Source organism: Cetorhinus maximus, unplaced genomic scaffold (genome assembly GCF_964194155.1).
Source record: "Cetorhinus maximus unplaced genomic scaffold, sCetMax3.hap1.1 HAP1_SCAFFOLD_2030, whole genome shotgun sequence".
NCBI classification, from domain to species: Eukaryota; Metazoa; Chordata; class Chondrichthyes; order Lamniformes; family Cetorhinidae; genus Cetorhinus; species Cetorhinus maximus.
Genome location: NW_027597970.1, coordinates 27,754 through 54,736, shown reverse-complemented (window position 1 = coordinate 54,736; position 26,983 = coordinate 27,754). Strand labels below are relative to the sequence as shown.

General features: G+C 53.8%; 1 protein-coding gene across 1 annotated transcript; it reads right to left on the bottom strand.

Moving 5' to 3' along the window:
* LOC144676866 (MAM domain-containing glycosylphosphatidylinositol anchor protein 1-like) lies at window positions 1-26,939 on the bottom strand (the record flags this gene model as incomplete). Its single annotated transcript, XM_078537180.1, has 5 exons — window positions 1-775; window positions 4,366-4,471; window positions 6,159-6,289; window positions 21,175-21,336; window positions 26,784-26,939. Coding segments are annotated over 5 exons (668 nt in total), but the record flags the coding sequence as incomplete, so codon positions are not given.
* Between the last annotated feature and the right edge of the window lie 44 nt (window positions 26,940-26,983).

Sequence of the window (26,983 nt, the reverse complement as noted above, 5' to 3'; positions counted from 1 at the left end):
CTGAATAATAATTTTTAATAAAACCATTGAATAATCTGAGATAAATTACAGCAAGATTTGAACATTGTGCTTTTGGTAGTATTACAATCAATTCTAGAAAGTGGAGCTGAGGATGATGATGGAAGATGGACATTCCTGGGAATGTGGAGATTCCCGGGAGCAGGGTGAGGCAGATGGATGTGAGACAGCTCCCAGGATGTGTGGGATGGAGGGAATGTGTGGGATTGACAGGATGTTGTTGATGTGCGGTAGGTATGAGGTGATTATGATAGTGAAGCGGTTATTCGAGGTCATGCAGTGTTTGTATTGATGAATGGTGCGTGCAGTCTCAGTATAGCAACATCTCACACCAGGTTTACAGCCATCAGATTATCTAGTTGTGCTTTTAGTTTAAATAATTTCAATAGTGGTCAGAATAAGGTAAAGGTGGACGGAGCCTGACTAGGCCCTGACTGGGATTCCGGAATAATCTGTTCCCAGCTCCGGTATCTGTTCTGCTCCTGAGCCCAAATCTCCAGGAGGACAGAGCCCTCACAGTCTTTGGTACATGTGGCACTTTGGTACCTTGTAAGATGCTTTAACCTGGGAGTGAGGGGCAGTGGTGAGGAATCTGGGGTCAGGACAGAAAGGCTGTCTGGGATCAGGATATTCGATCAGCTCCGTCACATCATCTGGGCAGCAGCCTGTGAGCTGAGGAGAAGGGAAAGCAGCAGAGAGACGGGGAGCGAGAGAGAGGCAGGGCCAGCAGCAAGATTCCGATTCCGAGGAATCACATCTGCAACACAAGAGGAGATGGGAAAACAGTTAGATCCAGAGGGGTTAGTGGAGTCAGAGTGAAAAACAAGACAACCTTGGACAACCCTCATACATACAAACATAGGAATTAGGAACAGGAGGAGGCCATTCGGACCCTCGAACCTGCTGCATGATTCAATAAGATCGTGGCTGATCTGCTTGTGTTTCGAATTCCACATTCCCATCTAACCCTGATAACCTTTGATTCCCTTACCTAACAAGAATCTATCTCCCTCTGCCTTTAAAATATTCACTGACCCCACCTCCACCACCTTCTGAGGCAGAGAATTCCAACCCTCTGAGAGAAACCATTTCTCCTCATCTCTGTCCTAAAAGGGTGACCCCTAATTTTAAAACAGTGCCCCCTAGTTCTGGACTCACTCACAAGAGGAAACATCCTTTCCACATCCACCTTGTCAAAACCGTTCAGGATCTTGTAAACTTCAATCAAATCACCCCTCACTCTTCTAAACTCCAGTGGAAACAAGCCCAGTCTGTCCAACCTTTCCTCATAAGACAACCCACTCATTCCAGGTATCAATCTAGTAAACCTCCTCTGAACCGCCTCCAATGCATTTACACCCTTCCTTAAATAAGGAGACCAAAACTGCACACAGTATTCGAGGTGCAGTCTCACCAATGCCCTGTATAACTGAAGCATAACACCCTTACTTTTATGTTCAATCCCTCTGGTAATAAAGGATAACATTCCATTAATCCTCTTAATTACTCGCTGGACCTGCAAACTAACTTTTTGTGACTCATGTACTAGAAAACCCAGATCCCTCTGAATCTCAGAATTATGCAGCCGTTCTCTGTTTAAGTAATACTCTGCTTTTTTATTCTCCCTGCCAAAGTGAACAACTTCACATTTCCCCACATTAAACTCCCTCTGCCAGATCTTTACCCACTCACTCAACCTATCTATATCTGTCTGCAACCTCCTCATGTCCTCTTAACAAGTGGTGGAAGGGGTCATCAACAGTGCTATCAAGCGGCACTTGCTTAGCAATAACCTGTTCACTGACGCCCATTTTGGGTTCTGCCAGGGTCACTCAGCTCCTGACCTCATTACAGCCTTGGTTCAAACGTGGACAAAAGATCTGAACTCCCGAGGTGAGGTGAGAGTGACTGCCCTTGACATCAAGGCAGCATTTGACCGAGTGTGGCATCAAGGAGCCCCAGCAAAACTGGAATCAATGGGGATCAGGGGGGAAAATCTCTGCTGGTTGGAGTCATACCTAGCACAAAGGAAGATGGTTGTGGTTGTTGGAGATCAATCATCTCAGCTCTAGGACATCACTGCAGGAGTTCCTCAGGGTAGTGTCCTTGGCCCAACCATCTTCAGCTGCTTCATCAATGACCTTCCTTCCATCATAAGGTCAGAAGTGGGGATGTTCGCTGATGATTGCACAATGTTCAGCACCATTCACGACTCCTCAGATACTGAAGCAGCCCATGTCCAAATGCACCAAGACCTGGACAATATCCAGGCTTGGGCTGACAAGTGGCAAGTAACATTCATGCTGCACAAGTGTCAGGCAATGACCACCTCCAACAAGCCCCTTGACGTTCAATAGCATTACCATCACTGAATCCCCCACTATCAACATCCTGGGGGTTACCATTGACCAGAAACTGAACTGGACTAGCCATATAAATACTGTGGCTACAAGAGCAGGTCAGAGGCTGGGAATCCTGTGATGAGTAACTCACCTCCTGACTCCCCAAAGCCTGTCCACCATCTACAAGGCACAAGTCAGGAGTGTGATGGAATACTCTCCACTTGCCTGGATGAGTGCAGCTCCCACAACACTCAAGAAGCTCAACACCATCCAGGACAAAGCAGCCTGTTTGATTGGCACCCCATCCACAAACATTCACTCCCTCCACCACCGGCGCACAGTAGCAGCAGTGTGTGTACCATCTACAAGATGCACTGCAGGAACTCACCAAGGCTCCTTCGACAGCATCTTCCAAACCCACGACCACTACCATCTAGAAGGACAAGGGCAGCAGATAGATGGGAACACCACCAACTGGAAGTTCCCCTCCAAGTCACTCACCATCCTGACTTGGAAATATATCACCGTTCCTTCACTGTCGCTGGGTCAAAATCCTGGAACTCCCTCCCTAACAGCACTGTGGGTGTACCTACACCACATGGACTGCAGCGGTTCAAGAAGGCAGCTCACCACCACCTTCTCAAGGGGTTATTAGGGATGGGCAATAAATGCTGGTCCAGCCAGTGAAGCCCACATCCTGTGACTGAATAAAAAACTATCCCGGGTGTTCTAGGAACTACACTAAGAACCAGTTCAGGTTTAGCAGTCTGGCTCACTTTGTGGTTAGAAGCAGCAGGCGTTCATCCAGAGGGAGCTCCACTCTGTAGGGAGGATAAACATATCCAGGCAATGAGCCTTTACTGAATGAAATGAAAGCCTGGGGAGAGGCTCCCTGCTGCCCTCTCCATGGGGAATGCCTGGATCAGGGTCGACATGCTCACTAGTCAGCACCCTTACCCCGTGAAGCAGACACTACTGAAATTGAGCTTTCACTTGTCTGCAAGATAAGAAGCAGCAAGAGTCTGTCTCGTTTCCCACCAAAACAGAAATCCAGAGTTCATGACACAGAGTGTGGAGGGACAGACGGACCTGGGAGTGCAGGGAGATCAGTCTTTCACACTGACAGGACATAGTGAGAGAGAGGTTAGGAAAGCAAGCAGGGTGTTGGGCATCACTAATAGAGGCATTGAGCACAAAAGCTGAAGCTTTAGAAAGCTCTGGTTAGGCCCCATTGTGTCCAGTTCTGGTCACCGCACTTCAGGAAGGATGTGAGGGTCCTTGAGAGGGTGCGGAGGAGATTTACCTGAATGGTTCCAGGGACGGGGGAATTTTAGCTCCAAGCTTAGGTTGGAGAAACAGGGACTTCTCCTTGGAGAGAAGGAGACCGAGGGAGATTTGATAGAGGTGTACAAGATGATGACAGGTTTAGATAAGGGAGACAGAGAAAAGCTGATGGGACAAGGAGTGGGGGGCACAGATTGAAGGTTTTGGACAGGAGATGGAGGGGGAATGTGGGGAAGATCTGCTCTTACACAGTGAGTGATAATGACTGGAACTCACTGCCCACGAGGCTGATAGAAACAGAGACCAGCAATGATTTCAAAAGGAAATTGGGTGGGGAATTGAGGGACATAAAGTTGCAGAGCTAGAGGGGTAGAGCGAGGAAATGGGACTGCTAAACGAGGAGCTAGCATAGACCTGATGGACTGAATGGCCTCCTTCTGTGCTACAGTCATTCTATGAGAACAGCCCCAGCTTCTCCAACTGAACCTTATAGTTTAAAAGCCCATCCCTGGGTCAATTCGCTGAATCTCCTCAGCACCCTCACATCCTGTCTACAGTGTGGTGGCCAGAATTAAACACTCGACTCAAACTGGGGCCTAACTGGAGCTTGTGAAAGGTTCAGTAGCCTGATTGATACAGCCCAGCTTCTGATATGTTATTGAGTGTGTCAGACTGAGTTCTCGGGGATGTGTAATGTGTGATAGCTCAGCCCGATATCCACCTTTCTCTGAGAAGAGCCTCTTCATGCACGACCCCTTTGTGATGCTGACATCGTCCAGTCCGATATCTCCAAGGAACCCGGGACCGCGGACAGCCTCCAGGATCACCTGGAACACCGAGAATCAGCTTCAGCACAAGGCAAGGCACAGCTCCCACCAAACCCCTAAAACTCCCTCCTTAACCACAGCTCCCACCAAACCCCACCAAACACCACCAACCCCCTCCTTAACCAGGGATCACACCAAATCCCTCCTTAACCACGCCTCACCCCAACTCCTTCCTCAATCACAGCTCCCACCAAACCCCTAAAACTCCCTCCTTAACCAGGGATCACCCCAACTCCCTCCTCAACCACAGCTCCCACCAAACACCACCAACACCCTCCTTAACCAGGGATCACCCCAACTCCCTCCTCAACCACAGCTCCCACCAAACACCACCAACACCCTCCTTAACCAGGGATCACCCCAACTCCCTCCTCAACTACAGCTCCCACCAAACACCACCAACACCCTCCTTAACCAGGGATCACCCCAACTCCCTCCTCAACTACAGCTCCCACCAAACACCACCAACACCCTCCTTAACCAGGGATCACCCCAACTCCCTCCTTAACCACGGCTCACACCAAAAACCCACCAACTCCCTCCTTAACCACGCCTCACCCCAACTCCCTCCTCAACTACAGCTCCCACCAAACCCCTCCAACCCCCTCCTTAACCACGGATCACCCCAAATCCCTCCTTAACCACAGCTCCCTCCAAACACCCACCAACTCCCTCCTTAACCACAGCTCCCACCAGCTCCCTCCAACACCCTCCTTAACCAGGGATCACCCCAAATCCCTCCTTAACCACGGCACCCACCAAACCCCTCCAACTCCCTCCTTAACCACGCCTCACACCAACTCCCTCCTTAACCACAGCTCCCACCAAACCCCTCCAACACCCTCCTTAACCAGGGATCACCCCAACTCCCTCCAACTCACCCTTAACCACGGCTCACACCAACTCCCTCCTTAAACACGCCTCACACCAACTCTCCTCCCTCGTCTCTCCCCTCTTCATCTCTCCCCTCCTCATCTCTCCCCTCTCTCAGCTCTCCCCTCCCTCATCCCTCCCCTCCCTCATCTCTCCGCTCCCTCATCTCCCCTCCCTCGTCTCCCCTCCCTTGTCTCTCCCCTCCCTCGTCTCCCCTCCCCGTCTCTACTCTCCCTTGTCTCCCCTCCCTCGTCCCTCCCCTCCCTCATCTCTCCGCTCCCTCGTCTCCCCTCCCTCGTCTCCCCTCCCTTGTCTCTCCCCTCCCTCGTCTCCCCTCCCCGTCTCTACTCTCCCTCATCTCCCCTCCCTTGTCTCTCCCCTCCCTCGTCTCTCCCCTCCCTTGTCTCCCCTCCCTTGTCTCCCCTCCCTCGTCTCCCCTCCCTCGTCTCTCCCCTCCCTGAGCCCTCCACTCCCTCGTCTCCCCTTCCTCAGCTCTGCCCTCCCTCGTCTCACCTCCCTCGTCTCCCCTCCCTCGTCTCCCCTCCCACGTCTCCCCTCCCTCGTCTCCCCTCCCTCGTCTTGCCTCCCTCGTCTCCCCTCCCTCATCTCCCCTCCCTCGTCTCCCCTCCCTTGTCTCCCCTCCCTCGTGTCCCCTCCCTCGTGTCCCCTCCCTCGTCTCCCCTCCGTTGTCTCCCCTCCCTCGTCTCCCCTCACTCGTCTCTCCCCTCCCCATTTCCCTATCCCCTCCCTGGTCGCTTCTCTGTTTCTCTGTGCACCACCTCCCTGTCTTTGCCCCCCTCCCCTCTCCACTCACCTGGAAGGGTCCCTCAGGGTTAATGGTGACATTAGCTTGTTGCCATTTCTCGGCCTGGTTCCCGGTCAGTGTCCACACCTGAGTCTCCACTGGCTGAACCCCGAGTGCTCGGACCAGGACGTTCAGTGACCCTGTAACATCCAGGAAAACACAGTGAGGCTGGGCTCAGGGCTCAAGCAGGAACAGCAGGAGGCCATTCAGCCCCTCGAGCCTGTTACACAGGAACAGCAGGAGGCCATTCAGCCCCTCGAGCCTGTTACACAGGAACAGGAGGAGGCCATTCAGCCCCTCGAGCCTGTTACACAGGAACAGGAGGAGGCCATTCAGCCCCTCGAGCCTGTTACACAGGAACAGGAGGAGGCCCATTCAGCCCCTCGAGCCTGTTACACAGGAACAGGAGGAGGCCATTCAGCCCCTCGAACCTGTTACACAGGAACAGGAGGAGGCCATTCAGCCCCTCTCGAATCTGTAATCACAGGAACAGGAGGAGGCCATTCAGCCCCTCTCGAATCTGTAATCACAGGAACAGGAGGAGGCCATTCAGCCCCTTGAGCCTGTTACACAGGAACAGCAGGAGGCCATTCAGCCCCTCGAGCCTGTTACACAGGAACACGAGGAGGCCATTCAGCCCCTCGAGCCTGTTACACAGGAACAGGAGGAGGCCATTCAGCCCCTCGAGCCTGTTACACAGGAACAGGAGGAGGCCCCATTCAGCCCCTCTTGATCCTGTTACACAGGAACAGGAGGAGGCCATTCAGCCCCTTGAGCCTGTTACACAGGAACAGGAGGAGGCCATTCAGCCCCTTGAGCCTGTTACACAGGAACAGGAGGAGGCCATTCAATCATTTCTTCTGCTGGACAGTCAGTGACCAGGGAGAACAAACTTAAAAGGACAGAGTGAGGAGAGGGGTTAATGAGGAAGTTTTGGGGCTCCCAATGTTTTATTACGAGATAGGGCTAAGGTAGGAAGGATCTTTGGAAAGACAATTGCTGAAGACATTTAAACGGTTTGCGGTTGTCTGGATGATGTATATATGGTGGCTCAGTTATCCCGCTGACTAGTGATGTGAATGGTATTTGCATACATTAACCTGTCATGAATGTTCATTAAAACCGCGATTAACACTGGGATCCAGTAAAACCTTCCAATCCTGTGTCACACCAGCGGGAAACCCCATCGGCTTCAAACCCCTCTGTACAGGGACAGGGGGCACAAGTCAGGCTTCAGCTGGCTGCTAGAGTGGAGGGGAGTGGAACACACCGACTCTACCTGCCATAACACTGCACCGCCCTGATGGTGATGAACCCCGCTGTGTCGGAGCTGTAGAGTTGGTGTGCTCCTGCTCTCTGCCCACATTGTCCTGAGGAATACCCACTGTGTGTGTGGTACTCATTCAGGCTCCCACTCTCAGAAACTAGCACTTCACCCGGGGGGGTGCTGTGAGGCCTGGCTCAGGTTGATGGACACCAGGGGGGCGAATTGGGGAGGGAAGGCACTGAGGGGGAAGGGCCCTTTCTGGGGTTGCCCTCTAACCTCTTGTTGCCACAGGAATGAGCAGGAGTCTGCTCAGGAAGAAAGGAGGAAGAGCACCAGGCTGGGAAAGTCACTGAAAGCCAATAGTTTCATTCGCTCTGTTAAAGGCTCAGCAAATGGTAGGACATACACAGTAAATGGTAGGACATACACAGTAAATGGTAGGACATACACAGTAAATGGTAGGACATACACAGTAAATGGTAGGACATACACAGTAAATGGTAGGACATACACAGTAAATGGTAGGACATACACAGTAAATGGTAGGACATACACAGTAAATGGTAGGACATACACAGTAAATGGTAGGACATACACAGTAAATGGTAGGACATACACAGTAAATGGTAGGACATACACAGTAAATGGTAGGACATACACAGTAAATGGTAGGACATACACAGTAAATGGTAGGGCACTGAGGAGTGCGGAGGAACAAAGGGATCTGGGAGTTCAGATACATAATTCCCTGAAAGTGGCGTCACAGGTAGACAAGGTTGTAAAGAAAGCTTTTGGCATACTGGCCTTCATAAATCAAAGTATTGAGTATAGGAGTTGGGATGTTATGGTGAGGTTGTATAAGACATTGGTGAGGCCAACTTTGGAGTATTGTGTGCAGTTCTGGTCGCCTAACTACAGGAAGGATATCAGTAAGATTGAGAGAGTTGCAGAGAAGATTTACTAGGATGTTGCCAGGTCTTAAGTAGTTGAGTTACAGGGAAAGATTAAACAGGTTAGGACTTTATTCCTTGGAGCGTAGAAGAATGAGGGGAGATTTGATAGAAGTTTACAAAATTGTGAGGGGTATAGACAGAGTAAATGCGAGTAGGCTCTTTCCACTTAGATTAGGAGAGATAAACACGAGAGGACATGGCTTTAGGGTGAAAGGGGAAAGGTTTAGGGGGAACATTAGGGGGAAGTTCTCCACTCAGAGTGGTGAGAGTGTGGAACGAGCTACCATCTGACGTGGTAAATGCGGGCTCACTCTTAAGTTTTAAGAATAAATTGGATAGATACATGGATGGGAGAGGTCTGGAGGGTTATGGACTAGGTGCAGGTCAATGGGACTAGCGGAATAATATTTCGGCACAGACTAGAAGGGCCGAATGGCCTGTTTTCTGTGCTGTAGTGTTCTATGGTTCTATGGTTCTATGGTTCAGAGGCTTCACATCACATTCACTGCATCTCAAGAGTAACACGTCAGAATATAGAATTTGGGAATGGAGGCAATAGTCCAGGAGGCCCATCTGCATCATAGAAACATAGGAACTAGGAGCAGGACTAGGCCATTCGGCCCTTCGAGCCTGCTCCCCCATTCATTATGATCATGGCTGATCATCCAACTCAATAGCCTGCTCCCGCTTTCTACCCATATCCTTTGATCCCTTTCGCCCCAAGAGCTATATCTAACTCCTTCTTGAAAACATACAATGTTTTGGCCTCAACTACATTCTGTAGTAGCAAATTCCACAGGCTCACCACTCTCTGGGTGAAGAAATTTCTTCTCATCTCAGTCCTAAATGGTCTACCCCATATCCTCAGACTGTGACCCCTGGTTCTGGACTCCCCCACCATCGGGAACATCCTTCCTGCATCTACCCTGTCTAGCCCTGTTAGAATTTTATAGGTTTCTATGAGATTCCCCCTCATTCTTCTGAACTCCAGCGAATATAATCCTAATCAACTCAATCTCTCCTCATATGTCAGTCCCACCTTTCCAGGAATCAGTCTGGTAAACCTTCGCTGCGCTCCCTCTATAGCAAGAACATCCTTCCTCAGATAAGGAGACCAAAATTGCACACAATATTCCAGGTGTGGTCTCACCAAGACCCTGTATAATTGCAGCAAGACATCCCTGTTCCTGTACTCGAATCCTCTGGCTATTAAGGCCAACATACCATTTGCCTTCATTACCGCCTGCTGCACCTGCATGCTTACCTTCAGCGACTGGTGTACAAGGACACCCAGGTCTCGTTGCACATTCCCCTCTCTCAATTTATAGCCATTCAGATAAGAATCTGCCTTCCGGTTTTTGCTACCAAAGTGGATAACCTCACATTTATCCCCATTATACTACATCTGCCATGCATTTGTCCACTCACTCAGCTTGTCCAAATCATACTGAAGCATCTCTGCATCCTCCTCACAGCTCACCCTCCCACCCAGCTTTGTGTCATCTGCAAATTTGGAGATATTACATTTAGTTTCCTCATCTAAATCATTAATATATATTGTGAATAACTGGGGTCCCAGCACCTATCCCTGCGGTATCCCACTAGTCACTACCTGCCATTCGGAAAAAGACCCGTTTATTCCTACTCTTTGTTTCCTGTCTGCCAACCAGTTTTCTATCCATCTCAATACTCTACTCCAATCCCATGTGCTTTAATTTTACACACCAATCTCTTATGTGGGACTTTGTCAAAAGCCTTCTGAAAGTCCAAATAAACCACATCCACTGGCTCCCCCTCATCAACTCTACTAGTTACATCCTCAAAAATTTCCAGTAGATTTGTCAAGCATGATTTCCCTTTTGTAAATCCATGCTGACTCTGTCCGATTCTGCCACTGTTTTCCAAGTGCTCAGCTATTAAATCTTTTATAATGGACTCTAGAATTTTCCCCACTACCGATGTCAGGCTGACTGGTCTATAATTCCCTGTTTTCTCTCTACCTCCCTTTTTAAATAGTGGGGTTACATTAGCTACCCTCCAATCTGTAGGGACTGTTCCAGAGTCTATAGAATCTCAGAAGATGACCACCAATGCATCCACTATTTCTAGGGCCAATTCCTTAAGTACTCTGGGATGTAGATTATCAGGCCCTGGGGATTTATCGGCCTTCAATCCCATCAATTTCCCCAACACCATTTCCCTACCAATACTGATTTCTTTCAGTTCCTCCCTCTCACTAAACCCTGTGTTCCCCAACATTTCTGGTATGTTATTAGTGTCCTCCTTTGTGAAGACAGAACCAAAGTATGTATTTAGTTGGTCAGCCATTTCTTTGTTCCCCATTATAAATTCCCCTGTTTCTGACTGTAAGGGACCTACATTTGTCTTCACCAATCTTTTTCTCTTCACATACCTATAGAAACTTTTACAGTCAGTTTTTATGTTCCCCGCAAGCTTACTCTCGTACTCTATTTTCCCCTTAATCAATCCCTTGGTCCTCCTTTGCTGAATTCTAAACTGCTCCCAATCCTCAGGTCTGTTGTTTTTTCTGGCCAATTTATGTGCCTCTTCCTTGGATCTAATACTATCTCTAATTTCCCTTGTAAGCCATGGTTTGGCCACCTTTCCTGCTTTACTATTTCACCAGACAGGAATAAACAATTGTTGCAGTTCACCCATTTGCTCTTTGAATGTTTGCCATTGCCTATCCACCGTCATCCCTTTAAGTAACGTTTCCCAATCCATCACAGCCAACTCGCGTCTCATACCATCGTAGTTTCCTTTGTTAGGATTCAGGACCCAAATCTCAGAACCAACTACGTCACTCTCCATCTTGATGAAGAATTCTATCATATTATGGTCGCTCATCCCCAAAGGGCCTCGCACAACTGGATAGCCGATTATTCCTTTCTCATTACACAATACCCAGTCTAGGATGGCCTGATCTCTGCTTGGATCCTCAACGTATTGGTCCAGAAAACCATCCCGTATACACTCCAGGAATTCCTCCTGTACGCTATTGTTACTAATTTGATTTGCCCAATCTATATGCAGATTAAAGTCACCCATAATTACAGATGTTCCTTTATTGCATGTGTCTCTAATTTCCTGTTTAATGCCATTCCCAACATCACCACTACAGTTTGGGGGTCTATATACAACACCCAATAACATTTTTTGCCCCTTAGTGTTTCTCAGCTCTACCCATACAGATTCCACATCGTCGGAGCTAATATCTTTCCTCACTATTGCGTTAATTTCCTCTTTAACTAGCAATGCAACTCCACCACCTTTTCCCTTTTGTCTGTCCTTCCTAAATACTGAATACCCCTGGATGTTCAGTTCCCATCCCTGGTCACCCTGCAGCCATGTCTCTGTAATCCCGACTATATCATACCTGTTTACATCTATTTGCGCGGTTAATTCATCCACTTTATTGCGAATGCTCCTCGCGTTAAGGCACAAAGCCTTAAGGTTTGTCTTTTTAACATTACTTGTCCCGTTCCCACTATTTTTCACTGAGACTCTGTTTGATTCTTGCCCTTGATTTTTCTGCCTATCACTTTTCTTATTCCCCTTTCTGTCTTTTGTTCTTGTCTTTGATTCCCCCTCCTCTGACTCCTTGCACAGGTTTCCATCCCCCTGCCATTTTACTGTAAACCCTCCGCCGTGTACTCCGGGCCGTGTACTCCGCGCAGTGTACTCCGCGCAGTGTACCCCGGACTGTGTACTCCGGACTGTGTACTCCGGGCCGTGTACTCCGGGCCGTGTACTCCGCGCAGTGTACCCTGGACTGTGTACTCCGGACTGTGTACTCCGGGCCGTGTACTCCGGGCTGTGTACTCCGCGCTGTGTACTCCTGGCTGCGTACTCCGGACTGTGTACTCCGGGCCGTGTACTCCGGGCCGTGTACTCCGGGCTGTGCACTCCGGGCCATGTACTCCGGGCCGTGTACTCCGAGCCGTGTACTCGGGGCTGTGTACTAGGGGCTGTGTACATGGGGCTGTGTACTCCAGGCCGTGTACTCAGGGCTGTGTACTCGGGGCCGTGTTCTCCGAGCCTTGTACTCCGAGCCGTGTACTCCGAGCTGTGAACTCGGGGCTGTGTACTAGGGGCTGTGTACACGGGGCTGTGTACTCCGGGCTGTGTACTCTGGGCTGTGTACTCCGGGCCGTGTACTCCGGGCCGTGTACTCGGGGCTGTGTACTCCGAGCCGTGTACTCCGAGCTGTGAACTCGGGGCTGTGTACTAGGGGCTGTGTACACGGGGCCGTGTACTCCGGGCCGTGTACTCCGGGCCGTGTACTCGGGGCCGTGTACTCCGGGCCATGTACTCCGGGCCGCGTACTCCGGGCCGTGTACTCGGGGCATGTACTCGGGGCCGTGTACTCCGGGCCGTGTACTCCGGGCCGTGTACTCGGGGCCGTGTACTCCGGGCCGTGTACTCCGGGCCGTGTACTCCGGGCCATGTACTCCGAGCCGTGTACTCCGGGCCGTGTACTCCGGGCCGTGTACTCTGGGCCGTGTACCCCGGGCCGTGTACTCCGGGCCGTGTACTCCGGGCCGTGTACTCGGGGCCGTGTACTCGGGGCCGTGTACTCCGGGCCGTGTACTCCGGGCCGTGTACTCCGGGCCGTGTACCCCGGGCCGTGTACTCCGGGCCGTGTACTCCGGGCCGTGTACTCCGGGCCGTGTACTCCGGGCCGTGTACCCCGGGCCGTGTACTCCGGGCCGTGTACTCCGGGCTGTGTACTCCGGGCCGTGTACTCCGGGCCGTGTACTCCGGGCTGTGTACTCGGGGCTGTGTACTCCGGGCTGTGTACTCCGTGTTGCGTATTCCGCTTCAGTTAAATTTGTCATGAATTAGTCTAATTTTAGCAATTAACTTCTCCTCTCTCTCCTGTTTGTTATTCATGATGAACATATTTTCAGTTCATGAATTTAAATCCCTTTAATGTTGGTTTTCGCCCCTTCGTTTATTTAAATTTTTCCCTTTGATCTAATTAACTATGGGGATTAATTAAACATTTACACTTTCCCTCGATTTCAATTTGTGGAAATTCCTCTCCCACTTGGCTCTTCCTCCCTGCCTCACTCCCAATCTTCCTCTCCCTCGTCTTTCCCATCCTCTCCCTCGGCCCTCTTCACCTCCCTCATCACTCCCCTCTGCCCCTCCTCCTCACTTTGCTTCCTCTCCTACTCCCCCTTTCACTCCTGCGCACAATGTGGGCTCCTCTCCATCAGTCACCACAGGACAGACTCACCACTGGTATACAGTCAGGAGGGAGTTACCCTGGGAGTCCTCAACATCCACTCCGGACCCCATGAAGTCTCATGGCATCAGGTCAAACATGGACAAGGAAACCTCCTGCTGATTACCACGTACCGCCCTCCCTCAGCTGGTGAATCAGTCTCCTCCATGTTGAACACCACTTGGAGGAAGCACTGAGGGTGGCAAGGGCACAGAATAAGAACTAGGAGCAGGAGTAGGTAATTCAGCCCCTCGAGCCTGCCCTGCCATTCATTATGATCATGGCTGATCTCATTTCAGCCTCAACTCCAATTTCCCGCCCTCTCTCCATAACCTTTCAACCCGTTACTAATTAAAAATCTGTCTATCTCCTCCTTAAATTTATTCAGCGTCCCGGCATCCACTGCACTCTGAGGTAGTGAATTCCACAGATTCACGACCCTTTGAGAAAAGTAATTCCTCCTCATCTCTGATTTAAATCTACCACCCCTTAGCCTAAAACTATGGCCTCTCGTTTTAGAATGCCCCAGAAGGGGAAACATCCGCTCCACATCTACTTTGTCTATCCCCTTTAGCATCTTATATACCTCAATTAGATCTCCTCTCATCCTTCTAAACTCCAGCGAGTATAGGCCTAAACTTCTCAATCTCTCCTCATAAGACAAGCCCTGCATCTCTGGAATCAATCTAGTGAACCTCCTCTGAACCGCCTCCAGTGCAACTACATCCTTCCTCAAGTAAGGGGACCAAAACTGTGCGCAGTACTCCAGGTACGGTCTCACCAATGCCTCGTACAGTTGCAACAACACTTTCTTATTTTTATACTCTATTCCTTTAGCAATAAATGCCAAAATTCCATTTGCCTTCCTTATTACCTGCTGTAGGTGCACACTAGCTTTCAGCGATTCATGCACGAGGACACCCAGATCCCTCTGCACTGAAGCATTCTGAAGTTTCTCTCCATTTAAATAATAAGTTGCCTTTTTATTCTTCCGACCAAAATGGATAACCTCACACTTATCCACGTTAAACTCCATCTGCCAAATTTTGGCCCATTCACCTAATCTGTCCATATCCATTTGTAAATTTCTTATTTCTTCATTGCAACTTTCCCACCTATTCTGGTGTCATCTGCAAATTTAGCTATAGTACCTTCTATCCCTGAATCCCAGTCATTAATATAGATTGTAAATAGTTGGGGCCCAAGGACCAAACCCTGTGGCACCCCACTAGTTACAGCTTGCCATCTAGAAAAAGACCCATTTATCCCAACACTCTGCTTTCTGTTGGTTAGCCAATCCTCTATCCAAGCTAATATATTACCCCTAACTCCGTGTGATCTTATCTTGTGTATTAATCTTTATGCAGCACCTTATCAAAGGCCTTCTGGAAGTCCAGATATACTACATCTACAGGATCACCATTATCCACTTTGCTTGTCACATCTTCAAAGAACTCTAGTAAATTAGTCAAACACGATTTACTCTTCATAAAACCATGCTGACTCTGATGGATTGCATTTTGACTTTCCAAATGCCCCATTACTACTTCCTTAATAATGGATTCCAATAATTTCCCAACGACAGACATTAAACTAACTGGTCTATAGTTTCCTACTTTCTGCCTCCCCCTTTTTGAATAAGGGTGATATATATTAGCACTTTCCAATCCACTAGAACCTTTCCAGAATCCAGGGAATTTTGGAATATTATAGCCAATGTATCCACTATCTCCACTGCCACTTCCTTTAAGACCCTGGGATGTAGGCCATCAGGTCCTGGGGACTTGTCACCCTTTAATCCCAATAGTTTGCTCAGTACTTTTTCTCTAGTGATGGTGATTATTCTAAGTTCCTCCTTCCCTATGCCCTCTGCACTACCTGTTACTATTGGGGTGGCACTAGTGTCCTCCACCGTGAAAACTGAGGCAAAATATTGATTAAGCATCTCTGCCATTTCTGTGTTCCCCACTATTAACTCCCCAGTCTCATTCTCCAAGGGACCAACATTCACTTTAGCTACTCTCTTTCCTTTTATATACTTGGAGAAGCTTTTGCTATCAGTGTTTACATTTTGCGCTAGTTTTCTTTCATAATTTACCTTTGCTCTTTTTATTATTTTTTTAGTAACCCTTTGTTGATCTTTAAAAGTTTCCCAATCTTCCAGCCTGCCACTGATCTTTGCAATTTGGTATGCCTTAGTTTTTGCCTTTATGTTATCTTTAACTTCCTTGCTTAGCCATGGATGCTTTTTCCCTCTCTTACCATCTTTCTTCCTCTTTGGAATATATTTTACTTGGGAGGAATTGAATATCTCCTTAAATATCTGCCACTGTTCATTAACTGTCCTACCTTGTAGTCTTCCTGCCCAGTCCACTAGGGCCAAATCTGCCCTCATACCTATGTAGTTCCCTTTGTTTAACTCCAGAACACTGTTTCTCGCTCTCAAACTGAACTTGAAATTCTAGCATGTTATGATCACTCTTCCCTAGAGTATCCTTTACTATGAGATCAATAATTAATCCCATTTCATTACACAAAACCAAATCCAGAATAGCCTGCTCCCTGGTTGGTTCCACAACATATTGCTCCAAGAAACAATCTCTAATACACTCTATGAACCCTCCCTCGAGGCTACCCTTGCCAATTTGATTAGTCCAGTCTATATGCATATTAAAATCACCCATGATTATTGCTGTGCCTTTCTTACATGCTCCCAGTATTTCCTGGTTTATGCTGTGCCCTACTGCTGAACTACTGTTTGGGGACCTATAGATCACTCCCACCAGGGACTTCTTTCCCTTGCTATTTCTTATTTCTACCCAGACTGACTCTACATCTTGCTCTCCAGTGCCGATATCATTCCTCCCTATAGCACTGATCTCTTCCTTTACTAACAAAGCTACACCACCTCCTTTTCCTTCCTGCCGATCCTTCCGAAACACTGAGTACCCTTGGATATTCAACTCCCAAACCTGTTCTCGCTGTAACCACGTCTCAGTAATCGCCACCAAATCACACCTATTTATCTCGATTTGCACTGTTAACTCATTAGTTTCATTCCTGTACTCTGTACTTAGCACTCATGTACCCTGGGTGGGGGACTTCAATGTCCATCACCAAGAGTGGCTCGGTAGCACCACTACTGACTGAGCTGGCCGAGTCCTAAAGGACATAGCTGCTAGACTGGGTCTGCGGCAGGTGGTGAGGGAACCAACAAGAGGGAAAAACATACTTGACCTCATCCTCACCAACCTGCCTGCCACAAATGCATCTGTCCATGACAGTATCGGTAGGAGTGACCACCGCACAGTCATTGTGGAGACAAAGTCCCACCTTCACATTGAGGATACCCTCCATCGTGTTGTGTGGCACTACCACCATGCTAAATGGGATAGATTTCAAACAGATCTAGCAACTCAAGACTGGGCATCCATGAGGCGCTGTGGATCATCATTAGCAGCAGAATTGTACTCAAACACAATCTATAACCTCATGGCCCAGCATATCCCCCATTCTACCATTACCATCAAGCCAGGGGATCAACCCTGGTTCAATGAAGAGTGCAGGAGGGCATGCCAGGAGCAGCACCAGGCATACTTAAAAATGAGGTGTCAACCTGGTGAGGCTATAACACAGGACTACTTGTGTGCCAAACAGCATAAGCAGCAAGTGATAGTCAGGGTTAAGCGATCCCACAACCAATGGATCAGATCTAAGCTCTGCAGTCCTGCCACATCCAGTTGTGAATGGTGGTGGACAATTAAACAACTCACTGGAGGAGGAGGCTCCACAAATATCCCCATCCTCAATGATGGAGGAGCCCAGCACATCAGTGTAAAAGATAAGGCTGAAGCATTTGCTACAATCTTCAGCCAGAAGTGCCGAGTGGATGATCCATCTTAGCCTCCTCCGGGTGTCCCCAGCATCACAGAAGCCAGTCTTCTGCAAATTCGATTCACTCCACGTGATATCAAGAAACAGTTGAAGGCACTGGATACTCCAAAGGGTATGGGCCCTGGCAATTATATATTTTTTTATTCATTCACGGGATGTGGGCTTCTCTGGCTGGCCCAGCATTTATTGCCCATCCCTAGTTGCCCTTGAGAAGGTGGTGGTGAGCTGCCTTCTTGAGCCGCTGCAGTCCATGTGGTGTAGGTACACCCACAGTGCTGTTAGGGAGGGAGTTCCAGGATTTTGACCCAGTGACAGTGAAGGAACGGTGATATATTTCCAAGTCAGGATGGTGAGTGGCTTGGAGGGGAACTTCCAGGTGGTGGTGTTCCCATCTATCTGCTGCCCTTGTCCTTCTAGATGGCAGTGGTCATGGGTTTGGAAGGTGCTGTCTAAGGAGCCTTGGTGAATTCCTGCAGTGCATCTAGTAGATGGTACACACACTGCTGCTACTGTGCGTCGGTGGTGGAGGGAGTGAATGTTTGTGGATGGGGTGCCGATCAAGCGGCTGCTTTGTCCTGGATGGTGTTGAGCTTCTTGAGTGTTGTGGGAGCTGCACTCATCCAGGCAAGTGGGGAGTATTCCATCACACTCCTGACTTGTGCCTTGTAGATGGTGGATAGATTTAAGATCGACAAAATGGGCTGTATCACCCTATGGTTCTCTCTCTCTCCACAACAATCTATAATAATATAGAGCCTTTAACAAAATCAGAAATCCCAAGGATTTACTTTACAGGAGCGTTTCATTATGACACCTCGTCATATTCATCACTGACCAGATATTGAGGAAATAGCCAGAAGTTTGGTGAAAAACGAAGATTTTAAGGATGTCTTCATGGGGAAAGTGAGGCAGAGAGTTGGAGTGATGCAGGGAGGGAATTCCAGAGGTCCAGAGGGCTGGAGGCAGGGCCGCCAATGGCAGAGCGATTAAAATCGGGAATGCTCAAGAGACCAGGATTACAGGCGCTCAGAGATCCAGAGGGGTGTAGGGCTGGAGGAGATTACTGAGATAGGGAGGGTGAGGACAAGGGGGATTAGAGAGGATGAGGATAAGGGGGTGATTAGGGAGGATGAGGACAAGGGGGGATTAGGGAGGACGAGGACAAGGGGGGGATTAGGGAGGATGAAGACAAGGGGGGATTAGGGAGGGTGAAGACAAGGGGGATTAGGGAGGATGAGGACAAGGGGGGGATTAGGGAGGACGAGGACAAGGGGGAGATTAGGGAGGATGAGGACAAGGGGGGATTAGGGAGGGTGAAGACAAGGGGGGGATTAGAGAGGATGAAAACAAGGGGGGATTAGGGAGGATGAAGACAAGGGGGGATTAGGGAGGGTGAAGACAAGGGGGGGATTAGGGAGGATGAAGACAAGGGGGGATTAGGGAGGATGAGGATAAGGCGGGGATTAGGGAGGATGAGGACAAGGGGGGATTAGGGAGGGTGAAGACAAGGGGGGATTAGAGAGGATGAAGACAAGGGGGGGATTAGGGAGGATGAAGACAAGGAGGGGATTAGGGAGGATGAGGACAAGGGGGGATTAGGGAGAATGAGGACAAGGGGGGATTAGGGAGGGTGAAGACAAGGGGGGGATTAGAGAGGATGAAGACAAGGGGGGGATTAGGGAGGATGAAGACAAGGAGGGGATTAGGGAGGATGAGGACAAGGGGGGATTAGGGAGGATGAGGACAAGGGGGGGGATTAGGGAGGATGAAGACAAGGGGGGATTAGGGAGGGTGAAGACAAGGGGGGATTAGGGAGGATGAAGACAAGGGGGTATTAGGGAGGATGAAGACAAGGGGGGGATTAGGGAGGGTGAGGATAAGGGGGGGATTAGGGAGGATGAAGACAAGGGGGGGATTAGGGAGGATGAAGACAAGGGGGGGATTAGGGAGGATGAGGACAAGGGGGGGATTAGGGAGGATGAAGACAAGGGGGGGATTAGGGAGGATGAGGATAAGGGGGGATTAGGGAGGATGAGGATAAGGGGGGATTAGGGAGGATGAAGACAAGGGGGGATTAGGGAGGATGAGGATAAAGGGGGGATTAGGGAGGGTGAGGATAAGGGGGGGATTAGGGACGATGAAGACAAGGGGGGGATTAGGGAGGATGAAGACAAGGGGGGGATTAGGGAGGATGAGGATAAGGGGGGATTAGGGAGGATGAGGATAAGGGGGGATTAGGGAGGATGAAGACAAGGGGGGATTAGGGAGGATGAGGATAAAGGGGGGATTAGGGAGGGTGAGGATAAGGGGGGGATTAGGGAGGATGAGGATAAGGGGGGGATTAGGGAGGATGAAGACAAGGGGGGATTAGGGAGGATGAGGATAAAGGGGGATTAGGGAGGATGAGGATTAGGGAGGATGAAGACAAGGGGGTATTAGGGAGGATGAAGACAAGGGGGTATTAGGGAGGATGAAGACAAGGGGGATTAGGGAGGATGAGGATAAGGGGGAGATTAGGGAGGATGAGGATAAGGGGGGATTAGGGGGGATGAGGATAAGGGGGGATTAGGGAGGATGAAGACAAGGGGAGGATTAGGGAGGATGAGGATAAGGGGGATTAGGGAGGATGAGGATAAGGGGGATTAGGGAGGATGAAGACAAGGGGAGGATTAGGGAGGATGAGGATAAGGGGGGGATTACGGAGGATGAGGATAAGGGGAGGATTAGGGAGGATGAGGATAAGGGGGGATTGGGGGGATGAGGATAAAGGGGGATTTGGAAGGATGAAGACAAGGGGAGGATTAGGGAGGATGAAGACAAGGGGAGGATTAGGGAGGATGAGGATAAGGGGGGGATTAGGGAGGGTGAGGATAAGGGGGGGATTAGGGAGGGTGAAGGTAAGGGGGGGATTAGGGAGGGTGAAGACAAGGGGGGGATTAGGGAGGATGAGGACAAGGGGGGATTAGAAAAGAAGGATGAGAATTTTACTATCCACGTGTTTCTGGAGCAGGATCCAGTGAGCACCCGGGTTTTTATTCTTTCCCTGGGATGTGGGCGTCTCTGACCAGCCCAGCATTTGTTGCCCGTCCCTAATTGCCCTGGAACTGAGTGTCTGGCTCGGACATTTCAGAGTCAACCCCATTGCTGTGGGTCTGGAGTCACATGGAGACCAGGCCGGGTAAGGGGGGCAGATTTCCCTCCCTAAAGGGCATTAGTGACCCAGACGGGTTTTTAGAATCGATGATAGTTTCACTCTCACTGTTACTGAGACGAGTTTTAGATTCCAGGTTTTTAAATGTAATGAATTGAATTTATATTCCACTAGCTGCCGTGGTGGGATTTGAACCCGTGTTCCCAGAGCGTTCGCCGGGATCTCTGGATTTCTCATCCGGTGACATTCCCACTTCCGTTCCAGGACAGCAGACCAGCACTGGCTGTGATTTCAGACATAAGCAGCTAGATTCTGCACGCTGGAGAGCTGGTGGAGAGTGCAATGTTGGAGAGCAGACAGGAATAGGTGAGTCGAGGGGGAAGGAAGCCATTAGTGAGGGTTTCAGTAGTGGATGAGCCAGGGCTGAGAGTGGGTGATGTTGTGGAGCTGGGAATGGAGAGTGTCAGTGATGGCAGTGACTCTGTTCCTCTCCGGCTGTGCTCACTCACCCACGTGTTTGCCATACATGTGATAGTAGAAGTTCACACAGAAAGGGACATTGCGCTTTGTTCCAAACTTCACCTTCTTGGTGGCGTTATAGAGGGGGCTGAGCAATCGAGCCTTATCCCCATGTCTCCGGGGAGTCGAGGCCTCGATGAACATGTAATACCCTGTGGGAGGAGGGACACAATCATTAACACCAGGCACGGCACAGCACCAACACTCGCACACCCGCTCTCGCACACCCGCCCTCGCACACCCGCCCTCACACACCAACCCTCGCACACCCGCCCTCGCACTCCCGCCCTCGCACACCCACCCTCGCACACCCACCCTCGCACACCAACCCTCGCACACCCGCCCTCGCACACCCGCCCTCGCACACCCACCCTCACACACCCGCCCTCACACACCCGCCCTCGCACTCCCGCCCTCACACACCCGCCCTCGCACACCCGCCCTCGCACACCCGCCCTCGCACTCCCGCCCTCACACACCCACCCTCGCACTCTCACCCTCGCACTCCCGCCCTCGCACTCCAACCCTCGCACACTCGCCCTCCCACTCACACCCTCCCACTCCCGCCCTCCCACTCCCGCCCTCGCACTCCCACCCTCGCACACCCGCCCTCGCACACCCACCCTCGCACACCCGCCCTCGCACACCCACCCTCGCACACCCACCCTCGAACACCCACCCTCGCACTCCCAACCTCGCACACCCGCCCTCGCACTCCCACCCTCGCACTCACACCCTCGCACTCACGCCCTCGCACACCCGCCCTCGCACACCCGCCCTCGCACACCCGCCCTCGCACTCACACCCTCCCACTCCCGCCCTCGCACTCCCACCCTCGCACTCACACCCTCGAACACCCACCCTCGCACACCCACCCTCGAACACCCACCCTCGCACTCCCACCCTCGCACTCCCACCCTCGCACTCACACCCTCGCACTCACACCCTCGCACACCCGCCCTCGCACTCACACCCTCGCACTCACACCCTCCCACTCCCACCCTCGCACTCCCACCCTCGCACACCCGCCCTCGCACACCCGCCCTCGCACACCCGCCCTCGCACACCCGCCCTCGCACACCCGCCCTCGCACACCCAGCCTCGAACACCCACCCTCGCACTCACACCCTCGCACTCACACCCTCGCACGCCCGCCCTCGCACGCCCGCCCTCGCACGCTCACCCTCGCACGCTCACCCTCGCACACCCACCCTCGCACTCCCGCCCTCGCACTCCCGCCCTCGCACACCCGCCCTCGCACACCCGCCCTCGCACACCCACCCTTGAACACCCAGCCTCGAACACCCACCCTCGCACTCACACCCTCGCACTCACACCCTCGCACTCACACCCTCGCACTCACACCCTCGCACTCACACCCTCGCACTCCCACCCTCGCACTCACACCCTCGCACTCACACCCTCGCACTCCAATCCTCGCACTCACCCTCGCACACCCGCCCTCGCACACCCACCCTCACACACCCTCCCTCGCACACCCGCCCTCGCACACCGCCCTCGCACACCCACCCTCGCACACCCACCCTCGCACATCCACCCTTGAACACCCAGCCTCGAACACCCACCCTCGCACACCCACCCTCGCACACCCACCCTCGCACACCCGCCCTCACACACCCGCCCTCACACACCCACCCTCGAACACCCAGCCTCGAACACCCACCCTCGCACACCCACCCTCGCACTCCCACCCTCGCACTCACACCCTCCCACTCCCACCCTCGCACTCCCACCCTCGCACTCACACCCTCGCACTCACACCCTCCCACTCCCACCCTCGCACTCCCACTCTCGCACTCACACCCTCCCACTCCCACCCTCGCACACCCACCCTCGCACTCCCACCCTCGCACTCCCACCCTCGCACTCACACCCTCGCACTCACACCCTCGCACTCACACCCTCGCACTCACACCCTCGCACTCCAATCCTCGCACACCCGCCCTCGCACACCCGCCCTCGCACACCCGCCCTCGCACACCCGCCCTCGCACACCCGCCCTCGAACACCCACCCTCGCACTCACACCCTCGCACTCACACCCTCGCACTCACACCCTCGCACACCCGCCCTCGCACACCCGCCCTCGCACACCCACCCTCGCACACCCACCCTCGCACACCAACCCTCGCACACCCGCCCTCGCACACCCGCCCTCGCACACCCACCCTCACACACCCGCCCTCACACACCCGCCCTCGCACTCCCGCCCTCACACACCCGCCCTCGCACACCCGCCCTCGCACACCCGCCCTCGCACTCCCGCCCTCACACACCCACCCTCGCACTCTCACCCTCGCACTCCCGCCCTCGCACTCCAACCCTCGCACACTCGCCCTCCCACTCACACCCTCCCACTCCCGCCCTCCCACTCCCGCCCTCGCACTCCCACCCTCGCACACCCGCCCTCGCACACCCACCCTCGCACACCCGCCCTCGCACACCCACCCTCGCACACCCACCCTCGAACACCCACCCTCGCACTCCCAACCTCGCACACCCGCCCTCGCACTCCCACCCTCGCACTCACACCCTCGCACTCACACCCTCGCACACCCGCCCTCGCACACCCGCCCTCGCACACCCGCCCTCGCACTCACACCCTCCCACTCCCGCCCTCGCACTCCCACCCTCGCACTCACACCCTCGAACACCCACCCTCGCACACCCACCCTCGAACACCCACCCTCGCACTCCCACCCTCGCACTCCCACCCTCGCACTCACACCCTCGCACTCACACCCTCGCACTCACACCCTCGCACACCCGCCCTCGCACTCACACCCTCGCACTCACACCTCCCACTCCCACCCTCGCACTCCCACCCTCGCACACCCGCCCTCGCACACCCGCCCTCGCACACCCGCCCTCGCACACCCGCCCTCGCACACCCGCCCTCGCACACCCAGCCTCGAACACCCAACCCTCGCACTCACACCCTCGCACTCACACCCTCGCACACCCGCCCTCGCACGCCCGCCCTCGCACGCTCACCCTCGCACGCTCACCCTCGCACACCCACCCTCGCACTCCCGCCCTCGCACTCCCGCCCTCGCACACCCGCCCTCGCACACCCGCCCTCGCACACCCACCCTTGAACACCCAGCCTCGAACACCCACCCTCGCACTCACACCCTCGCACTCACACCCTCGCACTCACACCCTCGCACTCACACCCTCGCACTCACACCCTCGCACTCCCACCCTCGCACTCACACCCTCGCACTCCAATCCTCGCACTCACCCTCGCACACCCGCCCTCGCACACCCACCCTCACACACCCTCCCTCGCACACCCGCCCTCGCACACCCGCCCTCGCACACCCACCCTCGCACACCCACCCTCGCACACCCACCCTTGAACACCCAGCCTCGAACACCCACCCTCGCACACCCACCCCTCGCACACCCACCCTCGCACACCCGCCCTCACACACCCGCCCTCACACACCCACCCTCGAACACCCAGCCTCGAACACCCACCCTCGCACACCCACCCTCGCACTCCCACCCTCGCACTCACACCCTCCCACTCCCACCCTCGCACTCCCACCCTCGCACTCACACCCTCGCACTCACACCCTCCCACTCCCACCCTCGCACTCCCACTCTCGCACTCACACCCTCCCACTCCCACCCTCGCACACCCACCCTCGCACTCCCACCCTCGCACTCCCACCCTCGCACTCACACCCTCGCACTCACACCCTCGCACTCACACTCCTCGCACTCACACCCTCGCACTCCAATCCTCGCACACCCGCCCTCGCACACCCGCCCTCGCACACCCGCCCTCGCACACCCGCCCTCGCACACCCGCCCTCGAACACCCACCCTCGCACTCACACCCTCGCACTCACACCCTCGCACTCACACCCTCGCACACCCGCCCTCGCACACCCGCCCTCGCACACCCGCCCTCGCACACCCGCCCTCGCACACCCGCCCTCGCACACTCACCCTCGCACACCCACCCTCGCACACCCACCCTCGCACACCCACCCTCGCACACCCACCCTCGAACACCCACCCTCGCACTCCCACCCTCGCACTCCCACCATCGCACACCCGCCCTCGCACACCCGCCCTCGCACACCCACCCTTGAACACACAGCCTCGAACACCCACCCTCGCACTCACACCCTCGCACTCACACCCTCGCACTCCCACCCTCGCACTCCCACCCTCGCACTCCCACCATCGCACACCCGCCCTCGCACACCCGCCCTCGCACACCCACCCTTGAACACACAGCCTCGAACACCCACCCTCGCACTCACACCCTCGCACTCACACCCTCGCACTCCCACCCTCGCACTCACACCCTCGCACTCACACCCTCACACTCACACCCTCGCACTCACACCCTCGCACTCCAATCCTCGCACTCACCCTCGCACACCCGCCCTCGCACACCCACCCTCGCACACCCGCCCTCGTACACCCACCCTCGCACACCCTCCCTCGCACACCCTCCCTCGCACACCCTCCCTCGCACACCCTCCCTCGCACACCCGCCCTCGCACGCCCGCCCTCGCACACCCACCCTCGCACACCCACCCTCGCACACCCACCCTTGAACACCCAGCCTCGAACACCCACCCTCGCACACCCACCCTCGCACTCACACCCTCGCACTCACACCCTCGCACACCCGCCCTCGCACTCCCACCCTCGCACTCCCACCATCGCACACCCACCCTCGCACACCCGCCCTCGCACACCCACCCTTGAACACACAGCCTCGAACACCCACCCTCGCACTCACACCCTCGCACTCACACCCTCGCACTCCCACCCTCGCACTCACACCCTCGCACTCACACCCTCACACTCACACCCTCGCACTCACACCCTCGCACTCCAATCCTCGCACTCACCCTCGCACACCCGCCCTCGCACACCCACCCTCGCACACCCGCCCTCGTACACCCACCCTCGCACACCCTCCCTCGCACACCCTCCCTCGCACACCCTCCCTCGCACATCCACCCTCGCACACCCGCCCTCGTACACCCACCCTCGCACACCCACCCTCGCACACCCGCCCTCGTACACCCACCCTCGCACACCCTCCCTCGCACACCCTCCCTCGCACACCCTCCCTCGCACACCCGCCCTCGCACGCCCGCCCTCGCACACCCACACTCGCACACCCACCCTCGCACACCCACCCTTGAACACCCAGCCTCGAACACCCACCCTCGCACACCCACCCTCGCACTCACACCCTCGCACTCACACCCTCGCACACCCGCCCTCGCACTCCCACCCTCGCACTCCCACCCTCGCACACCCGCCCTCGCACTCCCACCCTCGCACTCACACCCCCCCCCCCCCCCAGGTACACACACCCTCCGTGACACACACCCCCCCCGTAGGGGCACCCCCCCCCCCCCCCCGCCAGGGACACAATCCCCCCCCCACAGTGAGACACCCCCCCCCCAGTGCACACTCCCCCCAGGGACCCCCCCACCCCCCGGACCCGCCCGTTTCCCTGCACTTTGGCCCTGGGCCTATTATTTCCTGTCACCCCCCGTCCCCCCCTGCAGCTTCTCTCCGGGGAGGGGGGTCCGGACCGGTTCTCTTGCCGCTGTTGTCGAATTGGGGGCCGGTGTTCGGAGTGTTTTTGGGATTCTGAGTCACGTTATTCTCCCTCGTCCAATCAAAATCATCCCTCGTGTCCTGCGTGAAACCACAGAGTTGGTCATCTTCAAAACCACAAACCAGATCCCCTAGGAGAAGAACAAAGTGACCGAGTGAGAGTGACCGAAGGAAC